Source organism: Gekko japonicus, unplaced genomic scaffold, assembly GCF_001447785.1.
Source record: "Gekko japonicus isolate JY-2015 unplaced genomic scaffold, Gekko_japonicus_V1.1 scaffold902, whole genome shotgun sequence".
Taxonomy (NCBI): Eukaryota; Metazoa; Chordata; class Lepidosauria; order Squamata; family Gekkonidae; genus Gekko; species Gekko japonicus.
The window spans coordinates 543,269-554,393 of NW_015169803.1; the positions used below are offsets into that span (position 1 = coordinate 543,269).

At 43.8% G+C, this 11,125-nt stretch overlaps 1 protein-coding gene across 1 annotated transcript in view; it reads right to left on the bottom strand.

Annotated features, from left to right (window-relative positions):
• The window catches only part of LOC107115419 (LIM domain only protein 7-like), a 66,822-nt gene extending 60,214 nt beyond the window's left edge, over positions 1-6,608 (bottom strand). Inside the window, exons 1-2 of the mRNA XM_015417120.1 lie at positions 6,525-6,608; positions 1,911-1,981 (exon numbers count right to left, since the gene is read on the bottom strand). Of these exons, the coding sequence (XP_015272606.1) occupies positions 1,911-1,981; positions 6,525-6,608 (155 nt within the window). The remainder of the gene's footprint in view (positions 1-1,910; positions 1,982-6,524) is intronic.
• Between the last annotated feature and the right edge of the window lie 4,517 nt (positions 6,609-11,125).

The window sequence follows — 11,125 nt, forward strand, 5'->3', positions numbered from 1 at the left end:
CTGCTGTGTAATTTTGCATCATTTTTAATGTGTCGTTTTAACACTTAGGTTTTGCTTCAGTTCTGTTTCTAGACTTCTGGTTGGCTCTACAACCCTAATCCTATTGCGTTGTTTATTGACTGTCCCATCCTGTTGATTGTATCATCTAGGGTCGCCAGCTCCCTGTTGGGAAACCCCTGGAGGTCTGGAAGTGGAGCCCGAGGACTGTGGGGTCGGAGGACTTCAGTGGGGTACCATGCCATAGAGTCCACCTTCCAAAGCAGCCATTTTCTCCAGGCGAACTGACCTCTGTCACCTGGAGATCACTTGTAATAGAGGGAGATCTCCAGTCACCACCTGGAGGTTGGCAACCCTTGTACTGACACTGTGTAATCCACCTTGAGTCCGAGTGATAAAGGCGGCCTATAAATAACTTAAATTTAAAAAAAAAACATATCTGACACTATAGCCAAGAAGATATTAATAACAGAGTCGGAGAACTGAACAAAAAAAGTTCAATTTCCCCCCAACTTTATACCATATTTGATATAAAAAGAATGATCAGCAGTTGAATTCTATTAATGGCATTGATACATAATTTTTGCAAGCCACGTCACGGATAGGAGAGATGAGAGAAATAAAGCATAAATATATTTAAGATTGGCATCTAAGATTTATCATAGCTAATTATGACCCTAGAGACCATTTCAGAAGATATAACAAAAAGTACTGCAAGCTAAAGACCCTGGCCCAAAAGAGAGGTATTATTGGAAGGCCTGCCTACTGTCAATTTAAAAATTAAAGGAATCCCAACCTCCCTTTTCTCATTCTGTGTAAAGAGCTATCACGTCACAGCCAACTTATGGCGACCCCATAACATTTTCAAGGCAAAGGAACGGAAACCAGAGTTGGAATCTGCCTGGCCAAGAAACAAAGGGGTAAAATGAACCCTGATTCGTGCCAATGCCAGTGTAGTCCTGGTTGAAACTAACAAGGAGGGAAGCCAGAACTTGAGTTTGTAAGCATCCATGTGTGCATAGCTGATTTCCTAACCACCACGTGTAGGGTATTCACTACTATTACATCTTTGGTGGTGGTGGGGGTGGTGGTGGTGGTGGTGGTGGTGGTGGAAATTGTCATCAAGTCACATCTGATTTATGGCAACCCTGTAGGGTTTTCAAGGTAAGCGATGTTCAGAGGTGGTTTGCCATCTCCTGCCTCTGCGTAGCAACCCTGGACATCCAAATACTAACCACGACCAACCTTGCTTACCTTCCATGATCTGACGAGATTGGGCTAGCCTGGGCTAGTCACAAACTGTGGTGTGTTACAAGTTAAAACACTTCAGTATTTACTGGGTTAATGATGTTTGTTAAGTCACATGTTTGTTTGTAACCAATCTATTTAGATTATAGGATGCCCGGGAACTTTGGAGCTAGTTTGCTACTCTGATTGGAAACCAAAGTGTCAAGTATTAGCATTTTATGGCTTCTCTTCCGTCTTTGTGTTTCTTTGTTCTGACTGAGAAGAAGACGCCATGCCATTCCAGTTTTACCTTTTAGCTGTAAGGATGTAGCCATTTTAGCTCTTTGTTATTTTATATCCTGTGTACCTTTTCCCGTGCTAGGTTATAGTAAACTTTTATATTCGTTTAAACACACCATGGACTCAGTCTCTTTAATACTCTGCTGATTTACTTTAAACAAGAATCCCATCGCAAATCCATCACCTCTACAGTGTTGCCAGGTGGGCCAGACTCCCAAGTCAGAGAGCCTGCTCCAGGAGGGTGGTGGGTTTGGTAGGAGCAAACAAACAAAAGCCTGAAGTGCGAGTCCACCCACCTCAGGGTATCACTGCCACCAGCCCCTTAAATTACCCAGACAGCCAGAGAACAAGCCTCTTTATCTTTAGTCCTGTATCTCATTACTTACTCGCATAGCAGGACTCCGTTTTCCAAAGCAGCACGAAAATCCTTGTTTCCGAAACTTTTCCCGGTCACTGCCTGCAAAAGAAACATACAATGAGCTGCAGTTTGGTAAAATAACAGAGAACTCAAGAGACCTCACAGCTCTTATGCTGAGTTGCATGTTCCTACAATATTCTGAGATAATGAGCCTCTATCCCTTACAGAGTGTTTTAGCATACCTTTCAAGCTACTGACTCCTCAGTGACTTAAATTTTCTCCTGTACTATTGGCCTGTGAGCCTGTGGCCTATCACTCCTCCAGGCAAACTTTGACGCCTTCCTGCAACATTGGTGGCTGTCCTTCCAACTGAAGAGCTACTTGCTGTATAAATACTTCTTAGGCTGAAGGAACTTCCTCCATCCTCCAGTAGAATACCGCCCATTGTGTTCAATAAATGAAAAGCATTACTGCTTGGGAACAGGAAAAACAACAGCACGATTTAACTCCAGAACACGGGATAGGAGTGGTTCATTTCCACACATGGAAGATGCATGTGGAATGGGAATATTATTATTATTATTGCTGTTACTGTTGTTGTTGTTATTATTGTTGTTGTTATTATTATTATTATTTTCAATTTCTGAATCCCTGAGTACACAGGGCTCTGGGCGATTTACAACATGTTAAAACATACAAATACAATTTAAAATCAACAAATCAACTAATTCTAATAGAATGGACTACGCTACCAACCCCAGCACCATACGAGAAAGAACAATATTCCACAGGTGTTTTCATCCAGAAAATTTCATGACCTACAAAACAGGAAAAGTGGAAGTTCTCCTTATCTGTGTTTGCAATGTAGATGCTCTCTGATATTCACCAAGTAAATGGCAAACTCAGTAGGAAAGCTGACTTGGGCCACGGTACTTTCCCCCTACCTCAATATCGTTTACAACTAAGTCTGAATTCCCATTACATTGATCTACTTGTTTTCATCCTGGTGGTCAGGACCCAAAAGAGGATTATGGCTCTCTCGCAGGCGATGAGACCGGAAGAGGAAGAGAATTAGGGCAAAATTGGAGCAGAGGCTCAATAGTAAATGCAAGTATGCCTCTGCAAATAATGCACAGAATGGCCAAGAAATACACCCTGTTGCTCAATCTTGTGATATATTTTATACATTTCTAAACATTAACGATATACACTTATTTAGTGTTAGCTGATCTGAGATTCCTGTGTTTTATCCTGGGAGATAAATGTGGAGCTACTCTGCAAGTGGGCCCCAGAAGCAGGGTTGCCAGCCTCCAGGTATGGCCAGGAGGTTTCCCAGATCTTCAGACTAAAAGAGAGAAGTTTCCTAGAGGAAATGGCTGCTTTGGAGGGTGGACTCTATAGCCTTATATCCTGCTGAGGCCCCTCCCCTCCTCAGACCCCGCCCTCCCCAGACACACACACCCAATCTCTAGGAACTTCCCAACCCAGAACTGGCAACCATACTCAAACGTGGGCCCATGTATCTGCTAGGGAAAAGTCGGAGGAAGACTGTCTCAAGAGGAAGGATTTGAACTTTGCACAGTGAAATGGTAGGATACATGCCAGTAAATGCTCAAGTGGGTCGCCAGAATACAGTAAATTTAGAAATAGGTCCCACTTCAAAGAAGAAGGAAAAGAAATTGGATTTATACCCCGCCCTTCACTACCCGAAGGTGTCTCAGAGCGGCTTACAAACTCCTTTCCCTTCCCCTCCCCACAACAGACACACTGTGAGGTAGGTGGGGCTGAGACAGCTCCTGACAAAAACTGCTCTTTTTCAAGAACAGCTCTTTTCAGAACTATGGCTTGCCCAAGGTCATCCAGCAGGTGCAAGTGGAGGAGTGGGGAATCAAGCCCGGTTCTCCCAGATTAGAGTCCGCACACTTAACCACTACACCAAACTGGCTCTCGAGTTAACCTGTGAAGCCATTTTATTAATTACGAGTTCTATGGCTTTTCAGTAACTTCTTGATCGATTCTTCTGCATTGAGTCACACTTCATACTGATGCCGCATCAATGATACCAACATTTCCATCAATGCTAAGGAAACCATCAACGATTCTGTATATGAGCCCGATTTTGTACCAAGCATTATAACGGTGATACACTGGTATGACAACAGAGGTTTCGTGATCATGTCAGAGGATGCTGAAAGGGGCTACTTAAAGACCAAAGAAAGAAGTCTCAAACTAGCCTCAAGAGACCATGGCGATAGTGGAAAGTAACATGAAGTCACAGCCGACTTATGGCGATCTCGTGGGGTTTTCAAGGCAAGAGCTGTTCAGAGAAGGGCCGTATTAACCCATGTTCGAACCCCTGGGCTTTCAGGTATTTCGGGGGCCCTCTGGCACTTCAATCTTTCACCCCACTACAGCTGTCAGCCTGATCCTTGTACAGTAGGTACTAGACCGCAGTACATAGCCCTGTATCCATTTTGAGGGTCTCCTGAAGAATTCTATTCACAATTTTTAAATATATATTTTATTGTGCGCATAGAACTCTTCAGGAATGCACATTTGGGGGGTATAATTGTTCAATACTGCAATATTTTGACGTTCATAATTTTTAAATAATGTATTAAAATATAATTAATGGATAATTGTCTTAATATAAGAGACCATTTGTTTCACTGCAATAAGGAAGCAGTTAAGTGTCCTGTTAATAGAGGTTATATATTACAGGCTGTCTATGAAGAGAAAATAAAAACTGCAAAAAATAAAAATAAAAATTGATGGGTCCCTAGTCCCTGCAGGCCCCCTAGGCTTCGGCCTAGTCAGCCCTATGGACAATACAGCCCTGGTTCAGAGGTGGTTTGCCATTGCCTGCCTCTGTGGAGCAACCCTATATTTTGTTGGTGGTCTCATATCCAAGTACTAACAGGGCTTCGCTTCCGAGATCGGGCTAGCCTGGGCCATCTGTTAAGTCCTGAGCTTAACAAATAGTCGGAGAGTGATTTCAGCCAAAAACTCAAGTTTATTCTCTTCACGATCAGTTCTCCAACACGGTACAACATCTGATAGCCCGAACAGTTTGCCCATTGAAACTGCTCCGTATTTAAACATTCCCGGCTAATATAGCCACTCCTACTTTACAGATAACAACCTATCAGATTGATCGCATAAGGTCCAATCACAAACGTTCCCGCTTGCAGCTTGCTTGAATGTGATTGGTCATGTAGTCTTGGACTAGAATCCTCTATCCAAGACGAAGCTTAGCATTGCTTCCCAATGGGATGTTTCACACACATCCTAATGTACTCATGGCAGCATCTGAATACATTACACCATCCAGGTCAAAAGAATTGAAATAGCTACAGCTTAAGTTTTGCCGTTTCTGAGCACATTAATCACAGTAGGTGGAGATGCAGGAAGAGGTAAAGTCATCAGCAGCCACACAGAAGGGAAACATCGCCCATCATCAGGCGGTACTCAGACGAGTCTCCATGTGCCAAACCAATGCAAATTATGTTAGCTACATGGAAATCATCTCTGCATTGTAATGTACGCTTTTTATCCTGGGGAGTAGATACAACCTTAGTTCATTTGCATGTACTAATTAGCGTGAACATTTGAAGCCAGCCATCTGGCAAGAGGCTTCAGTCGTGAACAGGTTGTCCACCAGCATATATTTCTGAACTCCAAATATCTTTTAGGAACTCTTTCTGTCCGATAGAACAGAGATGCTATCAATGTACCAAAAAAGAGCTTTTCTGCTACTAGGTGAGCTAATATTAGAGAGCAACTCCATCACAAACAATATCAACGAGTCCTGCAAGACTAAAGCGCATGTCCTGGCATTATGTTGCATGAAATTAAGCTATTTCATTATCACAAGGTTATATCTTCTGTTGCTCTATTCAACCACGGACGCACCATGTCATAATGATGCAGCTGCTAGAAATTATGATTCACCCTCTTAACCACACAGCTTGGTAATGTTTCACCAGAAGTTCAGGCCAGAGGTGTGGAGCATTATTATTACTTTTTTTAATGCGCTTAACTGATGTGAATAAGATATCTTGGCTTCCAACCCGACACATTCAAATGTCAGAACAATGAAGTCAGACAATTTGCTTAGGAATATTTTAATTTATTACTCTTGGAGGGGGATCATTATATACATCTTTGTGTAAGAAACTGCCTTTGTTAACCCATCAGCCTTTTTTCGTCTCACTTACAAAACTATTAGCTAAATTTTTTTAGAGGCAAATAAGTTTCCGTCTCAGAGCATTTTCCCTGCTTCTTTCGTTCCATGGGTGGCTTAACATTAGAGCATAAGGTCCCAGGTTTAATCCCGGACATAGCCAGATGAGAGGACTAGGTAGCAGGTGATGTGAAAGACCTGTTCTTGAGACCCTGGAGAGCCGCTGCTCGCCTGAGTAGACGATACTGACCTTGAAGGACCAATGGTCTGATTCAGCACAAGACAGCTTCATCTGTCATCATGTGACTCACCTAGGAGTGTCCTACGTTGCTTTGTAACAAATATTTAAATCCACAAGGGCACTTTGGGCCACTCATATGCTATGGGTTGCTTCTGGCTGAACCAAGTTCACTGATAAAGGCCTGGCTCATTTTTACTGACCCGTGTCAAGTTGCATACCTCGAGGCTGAGCAATACCTCACGGGGGAGGTTCCCATTTTCACGGTGACCTGCTGGCTTGTTTAAAAGCGTCAGCACGTGCATCGGGTGTGCTGAGTCGGTAACTTGCCACCTAAGGAATTCTGTGACGATGTCACACGAGGTATTTTTAGCCCGCAGCAAATCAAGAGCCTTTGCATTCTACTCATGGGGAAGGAGGCTTTTGATATCTTCCACCAGAGTTCCAACCCAACTAAGGGAATGGAGACCACCTAACCATCTGAATGTATAGCTCTCCTTCTAAAATACAGCCTTCCACAACTTCCTCTAGATTCTATCAATGATGATTCTATCAGTGATCCAGAAGAGATAGTGGGTTTCCCCCCCCCCCCAAAAAAAATATTTATCGTATTGGCAACAATACTATATTGGCGACAATCAACACAGCTGGAAAGTACTCCATGGTAGAAATCACCTCACAGCCATAAATGTGGTAAGCTGTTATCTTTCAGATTTAGTGTTTGCCCTAGGTTAATCTTCTTCAAAAAATTATACTGAAGCTTCTTTCTGGTCAAGACAGAAACAGTTCCATATTGGAATATCAGATGGAGAGAAATGTTCCCAGTGGTAAGACACAGAGTGGGAATAAGCACCGTTGTTGCAGAACATTCTAGAACGCTACATTCCCAAGGCCATTCTTTTGACCACCCTTGGATTTTCCACATCATTGCTTGCTGTAAGGAGTAGTGACGGATAGAGCTGCAGAATTTTTCCAACAAACATGACCACTTCCATGCCCTTAACAGCCCCTTGATACACAGACATTGGCAGGTCTTTAATATTTGCTTCCGGCCCACGAAAACCTTCTCTTGACCAGTGTTCCCTCTAAGCTGAGTTAGTGTGAGCTAGCTCACCGTTTTTTAGCCTCTGGCTCACACATTTTTGTCTTAGCTCAGGAAGGATGGCTCCAGGGCAAACTATTTTATGCAGTGGCCAAATCACCTGCTCACAACTTTAATGCCAGTCGCTCACAAAGTAGAATTTTTGCTCACAAGACTCCACAGCTTAGAGAGAACATTGCTCTTGACCAGTCTTTGCACATGAAGACACAGTAACAAGAAATGTCATCTTCTTTCGTTAGTGACCCGTTTTGCATCTTGTGAGCTTGCCCCGTTCAGAACATACTCCATAAGAAATCCATCCTTTCAGGCTTAAGGTATTTTCACAAGAAGGGAGAAAAAGAAAGCTGCACTGTCCTAATTGTAGCGGTATAATTTTGCCCTGTTAACGAAGACAATGCTAATTACAGGTGTTCTGTATTAACAGGTTCTCCTAACTGTTGGGGTGGCTTGTTCCCTAACTAGCACTTTACTAAATGCTTGTTTGTGGTGTGAACCAACATTGTCACTGTACGGCATTATAACTCCACAGCGACAGATTGCAATCACACATTACTGAGTTACTGCTGGAAGAACAGTAATATGTCGCATTCAACAAAACTTCTGTCACGCAATTTAGCAACTCAGAACAAGTATTCCCGTCCACAAGAAACAAAGACATTGGCTCAAGTCATAACATGGTTCATCTGGGATATCGTCTTAGCATGAAGAATGGGAGGGCAGGACTGTAGGTCAGGCATCAAAATCAAGTGTGATGTGTTTACTCACAGGAGTTAAGTGTTATTACTCCAGAGCATAAAACGATAATTAAACACACACTTTGTGATCAGATACGATCCTAATGGCCTTGCTTGGTTAATTTTACAGAAGGCACATTAAAGCCCAAATAATGAGAAACAGTTCAAACGTCTTCAGAGCCAGGAAACCAACACTAGAGAGAGAAAAGAAGAGACTGCATTTATACCCCGCCTTCACTACCTAAAGGAGTCTCAGAGCGGCTTACGGTCCCTTCCCCTTTCCCTCCCCACAACGGACACCCTTGGGTGGTAGGTGGGGGTGAGAGAGCTCTCTCGAGAACTGCTCTTGAGAGAACAGCTCCGAAAGAACTTGTAACTGGCCCAAGGTCACACCAGCAGCTGCATGTGGCGAAGTGGGGAATCAAACCCAGTTCTCTAAGATTAGAGTCCGCGCTCCTAACCACTACACCAGGTCACGCAAAACATACTGAAGAGCAGTGTGCGTTCCAGGACAGGGACTGAAGGTGCAGGATGCACCAATCTGCAGAAACAATGGTGGTCTTGGGCGCGATCAGGGCCTGTACATGTACTACAAAAGTGATAACACAGTACAGTATATAACAACCAAAAAAAGCACTGTGTAAATAACGCAATCAAAGGCACTATGCTGAAGAGCAAAGGAACAAAGAATATTTATATAACACAAATGTGTACAGATACAATATCGTGTATACATGTGACATACAACAACACAGAGTGTACAAAAGAAGCCGGCACACAGGACATAGGTTGAAGACTCCGGATTCCAATCTTTGCTTCGTTGATACTTCTTCAGTTGTACCATACAGCTTCATCTAGTGCTCAATATAGAGAAGCCTTCATTATATTATGCAGGGGAAAATATCCACAATTCACATCAAACTAGTTTAAGCAGGGCAACCAATCATGAGCAGAAGAACATTCTTACATTGTCAGTAAGCCTTGCTAGTTTGGTGTGAATTGTGGGTATTTTTTGTGCCTTTGATTGCGTTATCTATACAGAGCCTACATGTACTGCCTTGAGCTCCATGGGGGATGGGGAGGAAAGATCCATTTGCTCGATTGTGAGGGATGCATGAAATTCTTCAGAGAGGTGGGAAGGGCATTAGGGTTGCCAGTTCCAGGTTGGGAAATTCCTGGATATTTGGGGGTAGAGCCTGGGGAGGGAGGGGCTTGGGGAGGGGAGGGGTCTCAGCAGGGTACAATGCCATAGAGCCCACCCTCCAAAGCAGACACTTCCTCTAGGAGAAGTGTTCTGTAGTTTGGCATTAGGGCAAAAATAGGGGAACCCCGTCGGGTTGCCAGCTTTGGGTTGGTAAATTCCTGGAGATCAGGGAATGAAGGCTGAGGAAGGCAGGAACCTCTGTGGGGTATACCGTAGAACCCACCTTCCAAAGCAGCCATTTTCTCCAGGGGAGCTGATTTCTGTAACCTGGAGACCAGCTGTAATTCCAGAAGAGGAGAATAGAAGAGATTGGATTTATACCCTGCCCTTCACTCAAAATCTCAGAGCGGCTTACAAACGCCTTTCCCTTCCCCTCCCCACAACAGACACCCTGTGAGGTAGGTGAGGCTGAGAGAGCTCTGAGAGAACTGTCCTTGAGATAACAGCTCTGACAGAACTATGGCTTGACCAAGGTAATCCAGCAGCTGCATGTGGAGGAGTGGGGAATCAAACCCAGTTCTCCCAGATTAGAGTCCGCGCCCTTAACCACTACACCAAACTGGCTCTCCAGGAGATCTCGAGCCACCTTAAGGCCCCACCTAGAGGTTGTCAGCCCTAGAAGAGCTCCTCACCGCTCCAGCAACATTTGGAGAAACTCCCAAGGAATCATCTGGAAAGAGGAGATGGAGATCCAGTTGCAAAAGACATCACTCCTGTGGTCACAGGTTTTACCCTGCTGTCTCCACTCCTTTTCATCACAGAATGAATGCCTAAAGAAAGCATTACATAAGGAGTGATCGCTTTATCAGGAACGGTGTAGTTTCACATCGTACATTTTATAGACAGGCAGTTCTCATTTCTAAAGGAAGTAACCAGAACAAACTTTCACCAAGTGGTGCTCAGCTTCCATGAGTCATTCTTGTTGGAGTTAATGGAAATACTCCTTAAAGGCATTAACTGGAATCAAAACTCTTGACGGGACGCCATGCGTGCTTTTGAAGTCATTGTTATGCCCCTCAGTGGTAGAGCATCTGCTCAGCATGAAAAAGGTCCCAGGTTCAATCCCTGGCATCTCCAGTTAAAAGGAGCAAGCAGTAGGTGATGTGAAAGACCTTTGCCTGAGACTCTGGAGAGCCACCATCAGTCTGAATAGATGATCCTGTTTGAATAGACGATCCAGTTTGGTGTAGTGGTTAAGAGCATGGACTCTAACCTGGGAGAACTGGGTTTGATTCCCCACTCCTCCACATGCAGCTGCTGGTGTGGCCTTGGGTCAGTCACAAGTTCTTTCAGAGCTGTTTTCTCATGAGCAGTTCTAAAAAGAGCTCTCAGCCCCACCTACCACACAGGGTGTCTATTGTGGGGAGGGGGAGGGAAAGGGGATTGTAAGCCGCTCTGAGACTCCTTTGGGTAGTGAAGGGCCGGGTATAAATCCAATCTCCTCCTCTTCTCGATAGGCCAATGGTCTGGTTTGGTACAAGGCGGCTTCATGTGTAACTTCATCTAACTACTTAGCATCCAAGCCAAAAATATTATGTGGAGGATTCACTGGACACTTTAACAGAACTGTTCAGTGGTTTACTTTCCCTTCTAATTTCCCCCAAGATATTACAAGAGCCAAATTAGACCCACCAGACTTGCCTTTCATTAAGCCCATCTTTCTGATGTTAAAATCGGATACCCAAATTTATCTATAAGGAAGGCACAAACGTCAACAAACACAGTTGCCACGGTCATATCTTGAGTGCGCTCAATATTTACTTGCAATACAGAGGGATAAAT